Here is a 22,451-nt window from a genome sequence, read left to right on the forward strand (position 1 = left end):
AATAATGTAGAATTTTAGTGAGGTCTTTTTTTGCCTTTAATATGTTTCACTATTATTTTTTTTTCTTTTTTGGTTTTTCACTGCAGCCACAAGGCGTGTGGGGTCTTGTGGGATCTTTGTTCCCTGACCAGGGACTGAACCCACACCCTTGCAGTGAAAGTGCGGAGTCCTAACCATTGGACTCCCAGGGAATTTCCACCATGTTTCTTTTTTTATACTGCCTCTCCTCTCCCTTACTGAAATGCTGCATTTGCAAATGCATCTTTCCTGTCTTGTTTTATCTTACTTTCCATAACTGCTCTCTGTCCGCCGTTGGCAAGTTCCCTCAGACCTGTCTTGTGTGTAAGCAACAAGCACGTATAAGTCAAAGCCTTTTTCCGCAAGTGAGGTTGGTTAAGCAGAGAAAAGACGGCAAGGTGTTTCATTTCTCTGGAATCCTATGGGCTTGGAGGCACAGTCTGGTGTATAGCAAGCCAGAGAGTCCAGAGTTAACTGTGAAATCAGGTAAGTTACAAGTGTTACAAGTTCAGTACTAAACCGGGAGTCTGTTTGGGGCATCAAGGCTTAACACGGAGATTGTCATGAGCCCGAATCCCATGTTGGTCTCAGAACTCAGCAAGGGTCTTGAGGCTCCTTTGGCCAGAGTGTGACAGGCCTCAGGATTTCTTCGTGCTAAGAACAGAGCAACTTGGAAACTACTGTAGCTTCTGTTGCTGTTTAGTTGCTAAATCATGTCTGACTCTTTGCGACCCCGTGGACTGTAACCCACCAGGTTTCTCTGTCCATGGGATTTCCCAGGGAAGAATACTGGAGTGGGTTGCCATTTCCTTAGTAGTTAAGCTAATTTGATGCTCCATAGTTTAGTTCTGGATCAGATACGAGTCGTTTCGGCTGGCCCTGTCCCAGGAGAAATTATAGAGGGTGTCTTCGAAGTAGTATGAGACATTACCAACCCTCCAGAGAGAAAGTTGACTCCTAGCTGGGTGCTCCTCAGGCCAGCAGGACCTTTAGGCTTCCAAGGCTTTGTATGATTAGCAGTGTGACCACCAAATAGTCAAAATCTTATTGTCCATATCAGGGAGAACATAATTAGATGATTAGACTCTATAGATAATCAAAGTTCTCATTTATCTAACATTTTTGGCCTCTTCCGGCAAATGAAAAAACAAAAACCAAAAAATTTTCACTGGATGTTAATTAGAAACAGCATTGCGGACTTCCCTGGTGGTCCAGTGGTTAAGAATAAGCCTTGCAATGCAGGGGATGTGGCTTGGATCCCTAGTCAGGGGATGAAGATCTCACATGCTATAGAGCCACTAAGTCTGTGCTCTGCAACTACTGAGCCTGCATGCCCCAACTAGACAGTCCATGCACTGCAAGGCAAGATCCCTCATGATGCAGCAAAGATCTTGCATGCTGTGACTAAGACCCAAGGCAACAAAAAAAACAAATCAGTTTTTTAAAAAAGGGGAAAAAAAAAAAAGAAACAGCATTAGCAGTTAACTTTATTTCCCTGCCAGTCCCACTTTCTAGTCTTAGTGGCAAGTTGGAAGGAAGAGTGAAGGGGCAAGATGCCTGAAATGATATATCATGTATTTGAACTCATCTGGAGAGTCTGGGCAACAGTGGTGTCTGATCCTCCCTCACCTGGGTCTGCTGGTGTTCTAGAGACTCGTCTGGGTCTTTGGTGGCCATTACCCTCTGAGCACTGCTTCACCTCCTAAGTTCCATGAGTCAGCAAATATCTGTACAGAGCCCACCTTAGAGACCAGGAAACCTGTATTCTAGTGTCTGATCTGCTATTAAGAAGCCACATAGGGGACTTCCCTGGTGGTCCATTGGCTAAGACTCCGAGCTCCCAGGGCAGGAGGCCCAGGTTCAATTCCTAGCCAGGGAGTGTAGTGTAGTGTACTGTTAGTCACTCAGTCGTGTCCGACTCTTTGCGACCCCATGGACTGTAGCCCACCAGACTCCTCTGTCCATGGGATTCTCCAGGCAAGAATACTGGAGTGGATTGCCATTTCCTCCTCCACTAGTCGGGGAGCTAGATCCCATATGCCATGCTAAGAGTTCACATGCTGCAACTAAAGATCCCACATACTGCAAGGAAGATGAAAGATCCTGTGTGCCTCAGCTAAGACCCTGAGCAGAAAATTTAAAAAAACCCAAAAACCATGTAGGGTTTGGGGAGAGGGGCAGGAGAGGAAGCTATGGAATTTCTCTCTCAGAGACTCAGTTTTCAATTATCTTTAAATGAGAGGAGTGAACAATATATTTATAAGATTCCTCCTAGCACTGAAATTCTGTGATTCTGGCAGAGGCTGTGTCATTTGGATTTGCTTCTCTGATTAAAATGTGTGTTGTTGCTTGAAAAGTATTTGGTTGATTGTATGTGAGTTAGAGTCATGTCTTCTTCGGGTTGTCCCATTACCCGTTTGTCTGGTCTATCCTTCTTTTCCTTGCTCAGATAGGATGAAGTTTCTTTGCACTAACAGTGTCAGGCGCTGGAACTGGAGTTACATGTCTGTATTAAAGAGCTATCCAAAGGTTTCCATTTCTACTGGCTTGAGGGCAAAAGAGGTTGTTGGGGGGCTTGCCTTTGGCCTCTGAGCCCAAGGGGTTCCAAATGAATGCTCCTCAAAGGTGAGCCTGTATCATTCAGCTTTGTGCATTCACCCCCATAGCTTGTGCAAGGCAAGCTGTTCAATAAAGTAATATTGTACCTGAGAATAAAATGGCATTGTTCTTTAGTTCCGCCCCCAAACCACTAGGTGTCGCCTCCACCTCAGAGAAACTGGGCCCCTCCTCCCCCTGCACAGCCACCCTTCTGGCTCGTCTCCGGGAGCTCTCAGCTTCTTGGCTTTGTGATTGCTGGAGAAGTGGCCTGAAGCAGGAGATGCCCTGTGGCTCTCGGCAGGGGGGAGGGAAATGGGTTGATGTGCATCTCCTTAAAGACAATTTGAGGAAAACTCCCTAAGGTCCCGTGGTAGTTCCTCCCAGCAACCGTGATTTCACCCCTCCCAAGCTGGTCCTCGCAATCAGATCAGCTCCTCCAGATCTGGGGTGTCTGGGGTGAGCCTTCCACGCTGGACGCTTAGGAGGGAGGGTGGAACCCGAAGGGGACACGGTGGGCTTCTACTGCTGGAAACGCTCTGCTGAGTCATCCCCTGAGGTTTCCTCGGGTGCGAGCCTGGGCCGTGAAGGGAGACAAAGAGAAGAGGCTGTTCTGGGGTCCTGCCCAGGAGCAGATGGTGCGATGGAAGCCCCGTGGGCTGTGGTGGCCTCGGAGGACCCGGGAGCGCACGGACGGGGCGTAGGGCCAGCAAGAGAGAGATTGGAGAGTTGAGCCTTAAGGAAAAGGGCGACTTGTGGACTTCGTAAGGACTCGGGAAAGATCGGTCCTTGGGACGCCTTGGTCCTGGAGGGGCCTGCTCTTCCAGGGAGCAAGCATGTTTTGCTGGTGCCGGGGAGAGAGCGTTCCCGGCAGTGAGAAGGGTGGTGTGGCCCGCTAGGTGGAGGACAAGTGAGGATACCAAATACGTGGGGGTTCCAGACTTCTTCCTGAGACTGGAGTGTCTGAGGGACTCGGGGGAACTGAGAGAGGAGACCCCAAGAAGAGCGGGATGCGCGAGGGCCGTGTGGAGAGGCCCCGGCTCCCGGGAGTGCGATGGACAGCGCGCGCGGGGTGGCCCGGGGGGCCTGGAGGAGACCCGGCAGGCCTCGGAGTGAGGGGACGCCCGGAACCTCGCCGGCCTGGGAGGCCCTCGCGCGGCGCCCCCGGGTGGGTGTGGGACCTGGGAGGGCCCCGGCGGCCGGGCGGGGGCCCGGGGGTGCGGGCCGGGGGAGACAGCAGGCGCCGGAGGGTGGGGCCGGGCGGGAGAAGGAGGGGCCGCGGGGCGGGGCGGGGACGGCGCGGGGCGGGGGCGGGCGGCCTGCCCGGGGAGTCGCACTCGGCCGCCGCCGGCGCAGCGAGCGGAGACGGCCGGGCCGCGGCGACCTGACCCGGACGAGCGGCGCGCCCGGGGGCCCCGGCAGGGGGCGGGAGGAAGCGCGGGGCTGCGCGGGCCGCCCGGGCCCAGGAGAAGCGGAGCAGAGCGGCGCTGGGACACGGGCGGGGCCGCCGCAGCTCCGGACGGGACCTGCGCCCTGGGCCCGTTAGTCCCAGCAGGAGCTTCGGGAGAAGCCTTCTCGGGGAGACTCGCCCCTGCCTGCCTCCCCCGCCGGCCCAGGCCTCGCTTCGCTCCCCGCCGCCCATGTCCCAGTCCTTCCGCCGCGCCAGCCCCCTCCCACCTTACCCCCCTGGTCCTCCTCTCCGCAGCCCTCTGCCCTCCTAGCCCCTTGGGCTGTGAGGCGCCCCCAGGCCTGCTCTCGGTGCCAGCCTGCCCCGCACCCCCACCCCGTCCCAGTCGCGGACCCCCGTTTCCTTCTCAGCTCCAGATTCACCAGCCGACTTCGCCCCTCACTGTCCACATCCCAGTCACAGGCCCCCGCGGCCCCTCCGGCCCCCTGCCACCCTACCCGTAGCCCTCCTCAGCCGTGCCCGGGGCCGCGGGACCCGGTCCTCACCCGCTCCCCGGGGCTGCCTTCCTCCGCCCTCTCCCTCGCCCATCGCTGCCCCTCTCCCGAGTCCCAGCCCCGCTGGCTCACCATCACTTCTCTCCCGGCGGTCTTCCCCTGGTTCCAGGCTGGGTGGCGCTGGGGCCTCCCCCGTGGGCCCGCCTGGCCCCGGCTTCTGGGGGCGGTGGGGCCGCCGCTCTCTCCCCATGGCACTGCCATCTCTCCTGCTGGTCGTGGCAGCCCTGGCAGGTGGGGTGCGCCCTCCCGGGGCGCGCAACCTGACGCTGGCGGTGGTGCTGCCGGAACACAACCTGAGCTACGCCTGGGCCTGGCCGCGCGTGGGTCCCGCTGTGGCCCTTGCCGTGGAGGCGCTGGGCCGCGCGCTGCCCGTGGACCTCCGCTTCGTCAGCTCGGAGCTGGACGGCGCCTGCTCCGAGTACCTGGCCCCCCTGCGCGCTGTGGATCTCAAGTTGTACCATGACCCCGACCTTCTCTTGGGCCCCGGTTGCGTGTACCCCGCGGCCTCTGTGGCTCGCTTTGCCTCACACTGGCGTCTTCCCCTGCTGACCGCCGGTGCTGTGGCCTCTGGGTTTTCAGCTAAGAGCGAGCATTACCGAACCCTGGTGCGCACTGGCCCCTCTGCTCCCAAACTGGGTGAGTTTGTAGTGATGCTCCACGGGCACTTCAACTGGACCGCCCGTGCTGCCTTGCTGTATCTGGACGCCCGCACAGATGACCGGCCTCACTACTTCACCATCGAGGGCGTCTTTGAGGCCCTGCAGGGCATCAACCTCAGTGTGCAGCACCAGGTGTATGCCCGTGAGCCGGGGGGCCCTGAGCAGGCCACCCACTTCATCCGGGCCAACGGGCGCAGTGAGTGTGGCCGAGGCTGTGTTAGGGCTGGGGAGGAGGGTCGCGGTGTCCCTGGGGCTTGGCACTGGGAGGCTGTAGATGGAGACGGGTGTTGAGGGGCTGATTGATGCTGGTGGTTGGGATCAAGAAGCAGACGTGGATGGAGCCCCTGGGAGAGGCCCGAGGCATTGTATTGGGGCAGGGGGTTGCTGGTGGCCGTTCACAGGTAGATGTGAACAAGGAAGAAGATAGCATGGAGGGTGAAGCTTGGGTCAGGGAGAGTGTGGGGCTGGGGGAAGTTGAATCTGGAGAGCAGTGTGAGTGCCCCGGACTAGTGAATGTAGTTGATGGTCACTCCAAAATGTGTGCCTGTCTGTGAGCAGAGACTTCTCAGACTGGGCTGCCAGGACCCTTTGGAGGCATAAGAAGAGTGAGGACTCTGTTAATGGGCTTTGAGGTACAGCAGATTTGGTGGGGAAAGACAGGTAAAGCCCACACTGAGAGAAATTCTGAGCCATCAGTGGCTTTGAGCCTAGGGAGAGGCAGGGCAGAGTGGGGGAGTGAGGAGGTCGGGTGGGAGGCAGACGGCAGGGCTCTGGGAAGAGGAGGGGCTTGAGGGATGTAGCTCCCTTCCTTTGGAGCCTGGAGTCAGGCTCTGACTTCTGCCAGATGGTCCTTATGGCCCCAGGGTACTTATGACATAGACTCCCAAGGGGAGGGATGGGGGACATCTGGTGGGTGGTTGATAGGTCAGGGCCTCTGTTCCTCGCTAAGGACGGAGATACAGCTGGTCAGATGGGGCTGTTCGGGGTCCTGGCCCCTCTCTCAGGGGGCCCCTCTCTCATGTACCTGCTCCCAGTTGTGTACATCTGTGGCCCTCTGGAGATGCTGCATGAGATCCTGCTGCAGGCGCAGAGGGAGAACCTGACCAACGGGGATTACGTCTTCTTTTACCTGGATGTCTTTGGGGAGAGTCTCCGCGCGGGCCCCACACGCTCCGTGGGCCGGCCCTGGCAGGATAATCGCACCCGGGAACAGGCCCAGGCCCTCAGAGAAGCATTTCAGGTATCATCTGAACCAAACTCGAAGGAAGGGGGAGAGGAACTTTTGGGGGAATTCTCTTTCACAAAACCCCACAGAAGCCCCAGCAATAGGGCGAGAATTGTAAACTATGAAGGTGAAATGGATAGGGGATTTTCTAGCCTAGCCTCACCTTTGTGGCTCTTTCTCTATGTCTGCCAAGGCCACCTCTTAAGATCCTGGAATGGCTGGCTTTCCTAAGTACCAATGGTAGATATACTGTCAGGGAGAAAAGTTCAGGAGAAGACTTAGTCCCAGCCCCTAGGAGGGCTTCCACCCTTTCTGCAGAGGTGAGGCATGATTGCAGTACGGTTAGATATAAGTATGAGATAGGATGTGATTACGGGTCCTGGAAGAGATGCTAAGAACATGAGTGGTTCAGAGGAGAGAGTCACTGTGGGCTGGGTTTAGGGAAGGCTTTTTATAAAGGAAGCAAGACTCTATTGTGACTTTAAAGACAGATGTTGTTTTCCTAGTTAGAGTGGGAAAGAGGATCCAGGCAGCTAAGAGAAAAAGACAGGAATGGATCTGTTTGAGGGTTCAAGGCAAACTGACCTGACAAGAAGGAGTGGTTCACTTGGGGACAGATTATAAGAAATAATGTTGAGGGGTAGCCTCAGATTAAGAAGAGCCCTGAACCTAAGACTGAGGTGCTTGGACTTGAATGGCCAAGTTTTCGAGTTTTTTCGGTGTGTGTATGATGAGAAGTATACTGACAGAATTCAGGTTGGATTGGAAGAGGAGAAGACTGGACGCAGTGAGACCACCTGTATGTAACAGGTTAGAACGAGGCACAGAGGTGTGGCTTGAACTGTGATGATGCGTGTGTGCTCGTTTGTGTCTGACTCTTTGCGACCCCATGGGCTGCAGCCCGATAGGTTCCTCTGTCCACAGGGTTTTCCAGGGCAGGAATACTGGAGTGAGTTGCCATTTCCTTCTCCAGGGAGTGAAAGAAATGGATGTGAGAAACAACTTGTAGGGAGAACTGACATGACTCTGTTCACGTCTCTGCTCAAAACTTTAAATGACTGATTTCCCACTGAATGAAGTCCTGACTCCTTATCATGACCTTTAAGATTTCCTACAATCTGGTCTCAACCCACTTTTAAAATCTTAACTTTCCAGTACTGCTGAGTACGTCAGCGGCTAGACCTCTCTCAAACCCGAGACCAAAAGCTGCCCCTTGTCTTGATGCTCCCTGCTTCTTCTGTTCACAGGGCTCTTCCTGCCTTCACCCCAAATCTCTGCCTGTTAAAATCATACCCATGAGCTGCTCCCCTCTCCTCCCACCAATTTTTCACTGATTTGTGTGCATAAGTATTTTTTTAAACTTATTTATGCATAGCCCTCCTTTTCCCAAAAGGATTTGAGGTGGCATATGGGATAACCTTAAGGTCCTTTCAACCCTTAGATTGTTTGACTCTAAGTAGGTATGTATAAGTGCTGGACTTGTTTGGCCACCTTCTCCAGTAAGTGAGGTTTTAATATGACTGTTTTTTTTTTTTTTAATTGGAGGATGGCTGCTTACGATATTTGTGTTGGTATCTGCCACACATCAGTAGGAATCAGTCACAGGCATACATGTGTCCCCTCCCTCCTGAACCCCGCTCCCATCTCCCTTCTCAGCCCACCCATCTCGGTGGTCACTGAGCGCTGGGTTGAGCGCCCCGTGGCTGTGGCTGTGATTTTGTATTTGGTTGTGTCTGACTGTGAATGACATATCTGTGTGCACTGCTGAGCATGAGTTTGTGACTGTCACACGTGAACACAGGCAGGGACAGGACAGGTTTTGTTGATGCTATAACTTTTGCCTAAAATGACCCTCTCATCTTTTGTCTGTCTGAATAAGGCATTCTTTAGGACTCTGATCAGTTATCTTCCCTTCTGGAAACAATCCCTGAATCCTCAGGCTGGACAGAATTTCCCACTCTTGTGACTAACTTTATCTCCTCTGAAACTTACTCTTCAGCCCATGTTTGATTCATTTGAAGACTGACTCATTCTATTAGAGTTTACTGAGCACCTGTTATGTCCCAGTCACTGTGCTAGGTACTAGTATACAGCAGAGGACATAACCGATATAGTCCCTGCCTTTTTGGAGTCTACATTCAGTAGAGTAGACCAACATAAACAAATAAGCAACAATACTAGCATAGAACAAATTGTGATGTAGTATGGTACTTAAAAAAAAACGAATGGAGTGGTTTGAGAAGAGAGTGACAAGGGAATTGTGCTTTAGCTACCGTGGTCAAGGAACGTCTCCCCGACCCTCCCAGATAGCAAGATTCCACAGCCTTCTGGGCCACATTTTCTTTGTGGAGGGAACAACTTTCTCTCTTGTGAGAGAATTTCTACCAGCCAAGAGGCCCCAGCGTTTAGGATAGGGGAGGAGGGATATAGTCCACTAACAATTAGTTATAGACAATTGATCTTTGAACATTGTGGGAATCAGGGACACCCACCCCTCCATGCAGTCAAAAATCTGAGCATCACATTACAGTCGGGCCTCCCCATCAGAAGTTCCACGTCTGTGGATTCAGCTGACCATGGATCATACAGTCCTGTGGTCTGTGTTTACTGGGGGGGAAAAAAAAGCCGCATTATCAGTGGACCCATGCAGTTCATACCCATGTTGCTCAAGGGCTGACTATAAATTAATTCTCAGCTCTCCCGCTCACTGTAGGCGTTATTCAGACAGAAAAGCAAAGAGGGAGGTTTTGTTACAGTACGAGAGAAGAGGCAGTCAAGAACATGCCGAAGGGACAATCAAGGTGGTGAGGTGGGGAGCGGGGGTGATGGGGTATCCTCTGACAAAGCTGTTCTTAGCCTTTTCTGATCCCAAAGCCGGGCAGGGGGTTAGGGAGGTTGTGTGGTCAGTTTCAGACAAGGATGAAAGAGCAGAGAGGCCTCACCCCAGACATACCTGGCCCACTGTGGTCCCAGACTGGGCTAGCCTGGAGAAGGTGGCAGCAGAGATGAGGAGTCCCTGATACAGATGTCCACAGCCTTTCCAGGTGGCTGTCGTGCCCGAGGAAAGGGTCCCAGCTCGTGCCGGATACTAGCTAGCGTGGGGGAGAGGACCCTAAAATTAAGTCTGTTGCTATGATTTTTCTCCCTCATAAACCATAGCTGCTAAAGGGCAGGGATCATGCTTACCTGTGTAGTCTGTGTGCCCAGCACATGTTTGCTGAGTTAAATCAAGGTGTGTGTTGGGAAGAGGGGGACAGAGTCAGGAATTCTAGATAGAAGTAAAGCTGGCAGATACTATAAACTGAGATGATCAGTCAGGAGAGGGGAAAGATAAGTAGATATGGTAGAGCTAAACAAGTGACTTAGCTCTAAGGACCCAGAGCCTCTGTCTGGACATTTTTGAACATTGGACAGACTGGCCCAGAAACCCAGGCAAAAAGCCACCGCCTAGGTGACCAGCGTGAGACTGGGTTACAGAGCGGGGACTCCAGCATCTAGAATGGACGTCAGCACTAAACCAAGGGCTGTGTGGGGCAGCATCTCCTCTGGAGACCACCATTCTGTCCATTGATTGGGTTAGGTGTGGGTGGGCCCACCGGCTGGGCCTGGGGTCTGCTGCGCTTCCACGTTTCCTGAGTGCCCTTCGGGCTTCCATCACTGCTGCACTCACTTTTGGCAGCCTTTGCTTGTTTTTTTTTTCCCCAGCTGGAGTCCCCTATGAAACGGGACAGTGACCTACCTTTACCTTCTCTCTAGCCCCTGAGCAAGAACAGCAATTCTTCGGCGGTTCTTCTGCTTCTCTCTCTCTTTTTTAGTAGCTAGTAACCACAGCAGAAGAGTCTAGCAGAGCAGTTTTCAATGTGTGGTCTTGGGATCCTGGGGGCCCCTGGAATCCTTTTATGGGGACCATGAGGTCAAAACTATTTTAAAAATACTGAGATGTTATTTGTCACTCTCATTCTTCCATGATTGTACAGTGGAGTTTTCCAGAGGCTACGTGATGTGAGATGATGTCATCACTCTGGCAGCTATAGAAGGTGTGCTTGTGTATTCTTGCGCTTTAGAACTTTGTCAGTTTTTATTTCTCCTCTGGTAAATATTGATAGATGTAGTCCAAATTACGGACTCCTGGGGGTCCTCCGTAATTTCTAGCAGTGAGGGGTTGTGAGACGAAAAGCATTTGAGAACTGCTGCTCTAGCAAACAAACCAACCTAGGGAATTACTTTTTAAAACAGCACTGGAAATCTATCATCAGCATTGGTATTGAAATATAAATTGTGTGAAGCCTGATCTTTTCAAGGTTTTTTTTGGTAATGTTTAAAAAATTGTATTTATTTATTATCTTTGGCTGTGCTGGGTCTTCATTGCTGCGAGTGGGCTTTCTCTCGCTGTGGGAGTCGGGGCTGCTGTTGTTGTCGTGTGCAGGCTTCTCATTGCGGTGGTTTCTCTTGTTGAGGAGCACGGGCTCTAGAGCGTAGGCTCTGTAGTCGTGGCGCATGGACTCAGCTGCTCTGTGGCACGTGGGGTCTTCTCGGACCAGGGCTCAAACCTGTATCTTTTGCATTGGCAGGTGGATTCTTAACAACTGGACCTCCAGGGAAAGTCCCTTGAGTCTTTTAACTATCTTTTTACATTGTCAGCCATGTCCTACCTTTCTGTTCTTATTTTATTCATTGAATACGTGTTCCTGAATGAACCCTTCCAGCCCCACCCTCAGTCTCCCTCTCCTTTTTAATTCTGCCCGACAGTGGGAGAGTATTAGCAATGTGTGGTCAAGCATCCACACACTCCAGTAAGAATGACTACCTCAGTAGGCAAACTCTAGTCTGTATACTGAATATGTGTTATGAACCGACTTCACTATTTCGTACCTGGAGTGAATTGATCTAGAATAGATCATAAGTAATATATCTAGTATCTCTATGGTACTTAAGGGATTAAAGACACAGATTAACACAATTGCTAGAAATGACTAGTTTTAACCTACCATTTCACAAAATACATTGATCTGCAGTCTTTCCCCAAAGTTGTCATGCCAGTTTTCTGACCAAGGCAGAGAGGCTAGTGATTGTGGAGGCCCGAGGTGCAGGCAGCGGCCAAGAAGGGGGAAGTGTGTGAGGGCGGTGGGAGCCAGGCAGGCACCCCCGTGGAAGATGGAGAAATGCTGACTGTGGCCAGGGAGAAGGGTGCACAGCTAAGACCACACGTGTCACTGGCTTACCTGTGAGGTGTGTGTGGGCGTGGGCCCGTGTGCTTTCCTTGTGACTCATGCCTTGTGGGACTAGGTTGGTATGCAGGGCAGCACTGCACACAGTGGGTGTCCTACACACGTTAAAGGGATGGGCTCGTGGCTTTTTGCAGAGGGAATCACTCTCTCAAAGTATTTCCCCCACTTGTCATAGGACCTGAAATCTCTTTAGCTCGCTGGGTGGAAGCGCTGGGCCAACATTCTGCTGATAGCATTAGCAGCATTAACACCTGAGCCGTTGCTCAGGGTTGTCCTTGCCGGTAACAGGTACCCAGAGGGGAAGGGACCGAGGAGCTGTGAGGGACAGCAGGGGCTTCAGGGAGATGAAGAGCCCGTCTGGTGGGTGGAGCTGGCTTTGTCTGTTTCTTAGTCTCCACGTTCCGGGAACCATCCACAGACATGGTTCTATCTATCTTGTGTGAGGAGCGCCCCCCTTCTCCCAGATGTATTAACCACACACACACACAGTGTTTAGTATCCTCTCAGCCTTCAGGGTCACCCACGTACGTTTTATATCATGTGTATTTCACCACGTTTCTCTCTCCTGCCTCCTGTCTTCCCCTAATTCCCATCTTGAATTCTTTTCACTCTCCCATGTGCTGTGGGTCCAGACGGTATTGGTCATCACATACCGAGAACCCCCGAATCCTGAGTACCAGGAATTCCAGAATCGTCTTCTGATAAGAGCGCGGGAGGATTTTGGTGTGGAGCTGGCCCCTTCCTTGGTAAGCAGATCTCTCTTTCCCCGAGAGTCAGGCCAGGCTTTGAGGAAAGGCTCTTCTCCCCTACTCAGAATACAGCCTTGGCCACAGAGCCAGCCATCCTGTGGGGTTCCATCCTGACAGCTTCCATCTGGGTTTTTCCCTTCTGCCCTGGCGAGGCAGGGATGGCCCTTAGCTATGGGAGGAGGGGAGAAAGCGAACCAGGAGGAGGGGAAGAAGGAGACCCCAGAGATGGGAGGGGGCTGGAGAAGGGGCCTGGCGGGACCTTTGGAGAGCGCTGCTGAGGTTACCACCCCCAGATGAACCTCATTGCTGGCTGCTTCTACGATGGGATCCTTCTGTATGCCGAAGTCCTGAACGAGACCATACGGGAGGGAGGCGCCCGGGAAGATGGACTCCGAATTGTCGAGAAGATGCAGGGACGAAGATACCGTGGTAATGGAGAGGGTTGGATGAGGGCCGGAGCGCGGCTGGCAGGCTCAGCAGTGGAGCGGGCAGAGGCAGACAGACACCAGGGGCAGGAGAGAAAGTCAGCTGGGGTCAGAGCACCCGGCTGAGGTGGACACGTGCTAGGAACGGGGGCAGGGGCGGACGGCCAGGTAACTAGAGGGCTTGGGAAGATAGGAGAGGGGCCAAGGGCAGATCTCCAAGTCAGGGGTGCTCCTTTCTGTCTTAGGTGTAACTGGACTGGTCGTTATGGACAAGAACAACGACCGGGAGACCGATTTTGTCCTGTGGGCCATGGGAGACCTGGTTTCCGGGGACTTTCAGGTGATGGGGGAGGAGGCAGGGAAGAGAGTGTGGGGCCCACAAGCCCAGCTTTTAGGGTTCTTCCGGGGGCAGAACCAAAGGCATTGGAGGCAGGGCCTTACTTTCTCTCCTGGAGCTGCATGACGGTGGTGGGGGGAGCGGCAGGCTGGGGAGAAGAGCAGCCGAGGGGCTGGGGATCGGGGGAGGAGGCTGGTGGGAGCAGGCCCGTGGGCCCCGTTCTCTCCATCCTCACAGCCTGCAGCCCACTACTCGGGAGCCGAGAAGCAGATCTGGTGGACAGGACGGCCCATCCCCTGGGTGAAGGGGGCCCCCCCCTTGGACAATCCCCCCTGTGCCTTTGACCTGGACGACCCGTCCTGTGATAAAAGTGGGTGTGTGCAGGGACTGGGAGCAGCCCTCCTCTCTCTGCTTTCCGTCCTGCATCTCCTGCTCATGCCCGCCTGCCCCGACTCTCAGCTCTGCCTCCCCCACCCCCTCCCTCCTTCTCTACCTCGAGAGATGGGTCTGCTCCCTGCACCCAGGAGCCTCGCCCCCATCTGGCTCACAAGGCCACACACAGTTTTTCTCAGGGACCCCCCTCTCCCCTTCAGCTCCACTTTCAACTCTGGCAATCGTGGCGCTGGGCGCAGGAATCACCTTCATCATGTTTGGTGTCTCCAGCTTCCTCATCTTCAGGTGAGTTCTGCGCTTTCCGCCGACAGGCCCCCTTAGCTGCAACTCCGCTGCCTCTAGCCTCTCTTGTCAGTTGTCTTTCAGCCCTGGTCTTGTTTCCCCCTCCCCGACTTTGGTTCTAGACGGGGTGCACTAGCCTAGAATTAGTGACTTTGAGTGGGATCTTCTATGGGCAAAGGTGAACTTTCCACGGATGCTTCCATGGCACTAGTGGTAGAGAACGCACCTGTCAGTGCAGGAGACGTAAGAGATGTGGGTTCGAGCCCCTGGAGGAGGGTATGGCTACCCACTCCAGTATTCTTGCCTCGAGAACTCCATGGACAGAGGAGCCTGGTGGGCTACAGTCCATAGGGTTGCACAGAGTCGGGCAGCATTTTAAGAAGGTACTTTCTCTTCAGCCTCTGTGTTTTTACCGAAGCACAGGGCTTGTGTCCGACCCACAGAGAGCGCTTCGCTCTCTCTCTGTCCTGTCTCTTGGGTGTGACAACTGCAGCCTCGAGAGCTGCCGGGAAGTCCCCGCCACCCCGCAGCTGGCTTCTGGGGTGGTAGGATCGGGCTTGCCAGTCAGCTGAGGGGTGCAGTCCTTACAGAAAACTGATGCTGGAGAAGGAGCTGGCCAGCATGTTGTGGCGCATCCGCTGGGAGGAGCTGCAGTTCGGCAATTCAGAGCGATGCCACAAAGGTGCAGGCAGCCGCCTCACGCTGTCGCTGGTGAGCCCTGGTCTCAGCTGTCCCCCCGCTTCCCTCTGAGTGCCTGTCCTTTCGTCCCCTGGACCTTCCCCAGCACATCAGCCTGTAATGATAGCGCCTGCACTGCCACCACCTCCTAACGCTCCTTTCATCCTTCCGCCTCCATGATGCCCTTGGCCCCAGCGGGGATCCAGTTACGGCTCGCTCATGACAGCCCATGGGAAATACCAGATCTTTGCCAACACCGGTCACTTCAAGGTGAACAGTCATCCGCTTATTCTGGTCCCCACCATTTCATCCTGTCTCATCCGCATCCTTCACCTCTTCCCGTGGCCCTCTGCCCCTCGCCAGCCTCCTCTCTCTGTCTGGCTGAGCTCCTGGGTGCTCCCACAGTCCTCTAGTCTTTCCCAGCACCCGGAGGCTCCTTCGGAGGTTAACGTTCCTCTTCCCCTTTCACTCCCACCCTCAGGGAAATGTTGTGGCCATCAAACATGTGAATAAGAAGCGCATCGAGCTGACCCGGCAGGTTCTGTTTGAACTCAAACATGTAAGTCACAGTGTATGGATTGAGGGCCCAGGATAAACACGGATGTGGAAGGGGAAGGAGAGGACTAGGGAATGGTAATACTGGCTGGGAGGGCAAGTGGGTCATTTATAAATGACTTTGAGTTGTGAGTACAATTAAGAGAAAGGTCCTCTCCTGTAGTGGTAGATTTCTGTATCTAATTTTTAGCTCTTTTAATTCTCTTTTCTTCCTTTCTTTTTTCCCCCTTTGGCTAGATGAGAGATGTTCAGTTTAACCATCTCACTCGCTTCATTGGCGCCTGCATAGACCCTCCCAACATCTGCATTGTCACCGAGTATTGTCCTCGTGGGAGTTTACAGGTGTGGGATCTAGGTGGGGATTATGGGGGCAAGGGACGCAGACCCAAGATTACATCAACTGTGCGGGTGACAGTGGGCTGGGATAGTCACATCATCTATTCCATGTCACTCACCAGGATATTCTGGAAAATGACAGCATCAACCTGGACTGGATGTTTCGTTATTCACTCATTAATGACCTTGTTAAGGTGAGTCTTCCCCACTCCTTGAGTTCATCCACTTTAATAATACCTCCTTTTTTCTGTCTTTGCTTAGGATTTCTCTTCCTGGTCCTCTAAAAATTCCATTCTCTCCACTTCCCCTTATTCTGAAGGTTGGGTAATAATGGGTAAACAAGGGATCTGGGGCTTTTAAATTGGGAGGAATGAGTTTTATTTGCCACAGAGAGTCTTTGTAGCAAATTTTTGTTTTCCTACACTAGACACCTCAAATCTCTCTCCATCGTACTTTTATTTTTTTAACCTCCAACAGTTTATATTAAAATCTCTTAGCAGGGAAAAATGAATGCGGTCTCCAAACATACTTATCTTCTGGGTTTTTTACCTTCATTTTTTCTCTGTCATTTACTCTCTAGCCAATATTTGGCATATCTGCTGTTTTGTTCAGAAAAACTGAACATTTTCAAAAAGAACATTTTACTAAGTAAATGTAAAGTTTACATTTACATAAAAAAGTAAGTTTTACTTACTTCTCTAAATAAAACTGAGAAGCCAAGGAAAACTATGCTGATCATTTGGTATCTTCTAAGATACTAGGCCGGAGAAGGCAATGGCACCCCACCCAGTACTCTTGGCTGGAAAATCCCATGGATGGAGGAGCCTGGTGGGCTGCAGTCCATGGGGTCGCTAGGAGTCAGACACGACTGAGCGACTTCACTTTCACTTTTCACTTTCATGCATTGGAGAAGGAAATGGCAACCCACTCCAGTGTTCTTGCCTGGAGAATCCCAGGGACGGGGGAGCCTGGTGGGCTGCCATCTCTGGGGTCGCACAGAGTCGGACACGACTGAAGCGACTTAGCAGCAGCAGCAGCAGCAAGATACTAGGCTTCAGCTATTTTCAAGTGACCCAGAGGCCCATGGATTTGTGGAGGTATAAATTTACATCTTACCCAGGTGTTTAGAAGCAAGTCCCTGGGTCAGTGAGCTAGCCTAGTGGATCACCTGTACCACACCTGAAGCTGGCTTTGGTTATTCTGCTTAGTTCTAATGAAGTTATTTTAAAAATTTTGTGTGTAATGTAAAGTTTGCCATCAAATGAGAGAGAAATTATTAGGTAACGTTGATGTGGTACTCAACTGGAGGTGTGATGATAAATTATAAGAAAAACTTGATTCTAAAGAGAACAGTGATTTGATGGAAAGGTTTTATAACAAATCCAGAAGCCTAATCATATCTACATTCACGAATTTGGAGATTTCCAAAGGTTTGTTGATGTCAAGATGAAACAAATAAGAAGAAAGAGTTGACAGAGACTAGAGTTTTGAATTGTTTAGGCCCAGAGCTAACCATTTAGAGGAGTTTTGGTTAGCACTGTGTCCTTTTTCTATTCCACCCGAACTGACTTCCCAGGGGAAGCACCACTCTGTCCTCTAAGGACCTGCCTTAGAGTCCTTCACAGGCAAAGGTTCTCTCCACTCTGGCCCTGTGGGGTCAGAAGTTTCAGGCTTCTGCATTGACTTGGCAGCTACCTCCTGCCTTGGTCCGTTTTCCAGGGTTTTTTAAAAAAAACTATTTATTTATTTTTGGTTGTGCTAGGTCTTCGTTGCTGCCTGTAGGCTTTCTCTAGTTGCCGTAAGCAGGGGCTACTCTTTATCGCAACTGAAACCTTCTCGTTGCAGTAGCTTCTCTTGTTGTAGGGCCCAGGCCCTGGGTGCTCAGGTTTCACTAGTTGCGGTTCACAGGCTTAGTTGCTCTGGGTCATGTGGGATCTTCCTGTACCAGGGATTGAGTCTGTGTCCCCTGCCTTGGCAGGCAGATTCCCATCCACTATGCCACCAGGGAAGTCCTAGGTTTTCCTAATTTACCATCCTCTCCACTTTCTCTCTGGTCCACATTCCCTCCAGTAGATCACTTTTCTCCTCCATCTCGACCTGCCAGCCTGTTCACGGTTATACGTTAAAGTTTCCAACTGCCTTATCTTCCTTGGTGCATCTAGGTACTCTTAATATCTGGATCTCAAAGCACACCTTCCTGAGCAGTGGCCAAGCATTTGAGGCCATCGTGGGTTCACCCTCATAGTTCTGTTCCCTTCTTTGCTCGGAAGACAGACTGCCCTTTCCAGGGTAATGGCTGACAGCTCCCTGTGTCCCTCTCCTTGCGCATGTCTCCTGCCCCTGGTGCTTAGGTGCTGACATACTGCCTAAGGTACCAGGAAGACACGGTGATGGTTTAGTTGCTAAGTTTTGTTGGACTCTTGCAGCCTTATGGACTATAGCCTGCCAGGCTCTCTGTCCATGGGATCTCCCAGGCAAGAATACTGGAGTGAGTTGCCATGCCCTCCTCCAGGGGATCTTCCCAACTCAGGGATCAAACCCAGGTCTCCTGCATTGCAGGCAGATTCTTTACCATCTAAACCACCAGGGAAGCCCATGGAAGAGATGACTCTCCTATTTTTGCCTGCTTCCTTGAGTGGAAACTGTACAAAGGATGCCTTCCCAAATTAGCATATTGTTTTTATGACCCCGAGGTCTTTAGACAGCTAGCTAATGCCCATCTCGTGGAGAGGGGGTATCCTAAGCCAGATGTGATCCGATCCTATGATTTGATCTGTGTCCTGCAGGGCATGGCCTTTCTCCATAACAGCATTATTGCATCCCATGGGAGTCTCAAGTCCTCCAACTGTGTGGTGGATAGTCGTTTCGTGCTCAAAATCACAGACTATGGCCTGGCCAGCTTCCGATCAACTGCTGAACCTGATGACAGCCATGCCCTCTATGCCAGTGAGGCCTTTTCCCACAACCCACTTCTGCATTGCCCTCCCCCGGCCCTGATCGTTTCCACTTAGGGAGGGTGGCAGAGGGAGATGGAGTGACAGTACTGTGGCGAGCATTATGCGAATGAGCCCACGTGGGCTTGGGGATTCCATCTTTGAAGACCTGGTTTCCTCTTTTCAGAGAAGCTGTGGACTGCCCCAGAACTGCTCAGTGGGAACCCCCTGCCGACCACAGGCATGCAGAAGGCTGATGTCTATAGCTTTGGGATCATCTTACAGGAGATAGCACTTCGCAGTGGGCCTTTCTACTTGGAGGGCCTGGATCTCAGCCCCAAAGGTAAGAGTCAATCTACTACCCAGCGCTTCCCCTACCTGGAGGACCTGTTCTTCAACCAAGCCTTTGATCACCCTCAGAGATTGTCCAGAAGGTCCGGAATAGTCAGCGGCCTTATTTCCGGCCAAGTATTGACCGGACCCAACTGAATGAAGAGCTAGTTTTGCTGATGGAGCGATGTTGGGCCCAGGACCCTGCTGAACGACCAGATTTTGGACAGATTAAGGGCTTCATTCGCCGCTTTAACAAGTAAGAGGGCATGACGGGGCAGGGGCTCCCCAGGGATAGAAGCCTCATCAGTCTTAGTGGATGAGGTGGGGCTGGTGGGGCCAAGAGGGTGGGCTGGGTAGAAAGCCCTGGGAGTCTTGAACATCTTGGAGCAGGTACCATATCCTGGCCTCCTTCCAGGGAAGGTGGCACCAGCATATTGGACAACCTCCTGCTGCGCATGGAGCAGTATGCCAACAACCTGGAGAAGCTGGTGGAGGAGCGCACACAGGCCTACCTGGAGGAGAAACGCAAGGCTGAGGCTCTGCTCTACCAAATTCTACCCCAGTGAGACTTCTGACCCCTTCCTGAATTTTCCTTTGGTATCTGCTCTATTGCTTTCTACCTCATCCGGCTTCTGACAATGCCCTTCCCAACCCTCAGAACCCTGCTTTGTCACAGCTTGCTACTGGGAGCCCATTCTGGCTCTAGACCATGTTTTTCATTCTGTCTCCAATGAGCTGTGCTGCCTTCTTCCTGTCTTCCTATCCCTTCTTCTTAGGATGCTGCTCTACCAGGGCTTCGCTCCAGTGAATGTAGGTAGAACAGTCCCATCTTAGGACATCTGGCCTGCAGCCCAGGGATCCTCTTCCAACCCCCACCACGTGTCTACCCTATCTTGCTCTGGACTGTCATGACTTCCCAGCCACCTTCCTTCTCCTCCTCAAGGCTCAACTTTCACGTTAGAACCCATCTCTGCTCCAGCCATACACTCCTTTCCTCTCCCTTTGCCCCCTTCTCTGAGTCTGGCTTGGACTGTACCCTTGCCTCCTAGTTCAGTGGCAGAGCAGTTAAAACGGGGAGAGACTGTACAGGCTGAGGCCTTTGACAGCGTTACCATTTACTTCAGTGACATCGTTGGCTTCACGGCTTTGTCGGCAGAGAGCACCCCCATGCAGGTGAGAGACGGGTTAGGGGCCGGGGCGGTGGGGGGGCACCTAGGGGAGCGTAACTGGGGCATGAGATCCTTGATAATAGGATAGACTAGCTTGTTCTGGAGTTTCCGTATCTTGTCACGGCTCGTATGTTAAGAATTCTTAGAAAGTCAGGCACAAGTTTTAAGGCCTCTTCTTTCCCGTCCCTGTTAGGTGGTGACACTTCTTAACGATCTGTATACGTGTTTCGATGCCATAATTGACAACTTTGACGTCTACAAGGTGAGAGCTGGGGCTGCCCTTCCACTGACACCCCTTTAAAACCCAGTCTCCCGAACCCCACGTGCCTTACCTGCCCCGTGGTCAGTTTTCCCGCTTGAGTCTCTGGCATTCTAGTGCTGGAGTGCCCTTTATAGACTGCTGAGGCTCTGGCACTGTAGTTGTACATCCCAGTCTAATCCCTTGTGAATCCTTGAGCCTCCCCTAATCAGAACCATCACAAGATCTAGTCTGCCACTTTTTGACTGAGGGTATGGTCAGTCTAGCCATCTTTTCTCTTCATCCCCTCCAGACATGGAGGAAGTATACAGGATGTGGGTGCGGAATGATATATTGGGGTGAAGGACAAGACATGTAGTGAAGGCTTCTTGTTGAAGTCATTGAGTCATTTAAGGTAGGCTTTATGGTGCTTGCGAATAAAAAACGATCTGACTTTGTGGCTGTGTGGCCTTGGGCAAGCAAGAGAAGCTCCTTGAGCCTCAGATGTTTTATCTGTATGATGGGAATAATAGACTTATTGTGAATAAGTGCCTAACATTGTGTAGATAATAAATACCCACTCTTGTCCCTTCCCTTTGGATTCACTCTGCCATCTCTTATTTACCATAACGAAGAATTCCCAGAAACCCTTTATTTGGATTTACCAATTGTATTTCCCATTTGCTTTATTAAAAAAAAAAATCTATCTGTATATCCATATAATTATTTTCTGAACCTTGTGCAAGTAAGTGTCAGACACAGAGGCCCTTCACTCCTAAATAAGCCTCTGTGTAGTTCCTAAAAACCAGGGCCTTCTCTTATACAGCTTCAGTACAGTTAACAAAGCCAAGTGCCTGCTTTCTTTCCTTTGACACTTTGGGCCATGTAGGGCTCATTTCATTGGGCCTGCTTCTCCCAGATTCTCAGGACCGGGGCACTTATTTGCCAGTCAGTGTCTGGCTTCCCGGCTGCCAGGATGACTCATGGTGGTACTCAGCTTGTCTCCTCTTACTCTTCCCCACCCCCACTGATACAGATAGAGATGACCTTTTTATCCCCCTCTCAATCAGGTAGAGACGATTGGAGATGCCTACATGGTGGTATCTGGTCTCCCAGGCAGAAATGGCCAGCGTCATGCCCCAGAAATTGCTCGTATGGCCCTGGCGTTACTGGATGCAGTTTCTTCCTTCCGCATCCGCCACCGACCCCACGACCAACTGCGGCTGCGCATAGGGGTCCATACAGGTAGCGCTGACTCTTCCTCCTGCCCTCCTACCCACCTTCCCCAGGCTCTTCCAGCCTGTTTCTTCTAACAGGGCCCGTCTGTGCTGGGGTCGTCGGCCTGAAGATGCCCCGCTATTGTCTCTTTGGAGACACAGTGAACACTGCTTCCCGAATGGAGTCTAACGGTCAAGGTGAGACATCAGCCTCAGCCTCCATCTGGGTTGGCCTTTTCTTCCTTTCAGACTTCCTTCAAATCTCTCAATTGGATAGACCGCAGTTCCTGATTGCCCTGCCCCTGGACATATTTTGGTTCTAGTGCATGTGCCCCAGGAACACTGAGACCCCCCTGAGGGATGGTGGTCGGGTAAAGCTCTCTGATACTGCATTCTCCGGTTGCCTTTTCTTTGATTCTTCTTTCCGTCATCTCTCCTGTCCTGCCCCAGCCCTGAAGATTCATGTCTCCTCTACCACCAAGGATGCCCTGGATGAGCTCGGATGCTTCCAGCTAGAGCTTCGAGGGGATGTGGAGATGAAGGTGATGGCAGGCCACAGGGAGGGAGCCATGGAAAGGGAGGAGCAATGTGACTGTGGAGGCCATGGGGGAATAGAGGGAGGTATGAGGAATAACAGAAGAATCTGAATTATCTCTGCTCCCCCAATTCCAGGGAAAAGGAAAGATGCGAACTTACTGGCTCCTAGGAGAGCGGAAAGGACCTGCTGGGCTCCTATAAACCCTACTTCTTCCCAAGTCAGACAATCCGCTGCTGCTGGTACCTGGGTGGGCAGCAGCCATCATCTCTCCACACATCAGAAGTGGACACTGTCACATGAGATGGAAACCGACATGCATAAAACCCCCACCTTACATGGAAACTGTTGCCCTTTGCAGCTCAGTCTTGTACATATACCTGTCCCTCTCTGGCCTGGTCCCCTTCCTCCCTACCTTCTGTAAATATCTGTATCTAAACCAGAATATTTTGGCCAAATATAAAACAAACAAACAAAACCAGTTATGGGTGACACAGTCTGCGTTAGGGGCGGCTCCAAGGAAAGGTTCTGGGGTATGGACACAGCAGCTCACAGAATCACTGAATCAGCAGTCTCAGGATGAG

The 22,451-nt window shown here is 52.1% G+C and overlaps 1 protein-coding gene across 3 annotated transcripts; it reads left to right on the top strand.

Moving 5' to 3' along the window:
• The first annotated feature begins 3,943 nt into the window (after nucleotides 1-3,943).
• Nucleotides 3,944-22,348, top strand: NPR2 (natriuretic peptide receptor 2). 3 transcript variants are annotated; one of them, XR_010659495.1, is made up of 22 exons: nucleotides 3,944-5,430; nucleotides 6,269-6,474; nucleotides 12,320-12,433; nucleotides 12,730-12,865; nucleotides 13,107-13,201; nucleotides 13,436-13,568; nucleotides 13,792-13,876; nucleotides 14,464-14,584; nucleotides 14,747-14,821; nucleotides 15,033-15,110; nucleotides 15,344-15,448; nucleotides 15,565-15,636; nucleotides 18,229-18,388; nucleotides 18,563-18,718; nucleotides 18,796-18,964; nucleotides 19,124-19,270; nucleotides 19,758-19,881; nucleotides 20,071-20,139; nucleotides 21,186-21,360; nucleotides 21,464-21,530; nucleotides 21,783-21,874; nucleotides 22,005-22,052. XR_010659495.1 is itself a non-coding variant. In XM_065907764.1 (22 exons), the coding sequence occupies exons 1-22, from the start codon at nucleotides 4,764-4,766 to the stop codon at nucleotides 22,068-22,070; spliced, it is 3,144 nt and encodes a 1,047-aa protein (XP_065763836.1). In that variant the 5' UTR covers nucleotides 3,944-4,763; the 3' UTR covers nucleotides 22,071-22,348. The 3 variants fall into 3 exon arrangements, 2 of the variants coding, with proteins under 2 accessions (XP_065763836.1, XP_065763837.1); XM_065907764.1 differs by having other exon boundaries at nucleotides 21,432-21,530; nucleotides 22,005-22,348; XM_065907765.1 differs by lacking the exon at nucleotides 14,747-14,821 and having other exon boundaries at nucleotides 21,432-21,530; nucleotides 22,005-22,348.
• The last annotated feature ends 103 nt before the right edge of the window (nucleotides 22,349-22,451 follow it).

Source organism: Muntiacus reevesi, chromosome 17, assembly GCF_963930625.1.
Source record: "Muntiacus reevesi chromosome 17, mMunRee1.1, whole genome shotgun sequence".
In the NCBI taxonomy this organism is placed as follows: Eukaryota; Metazoa; Chordata; class Mammalia; order Artiodactyla; family Cervidae; genus Muntiacus; species Muntiacus reevesi.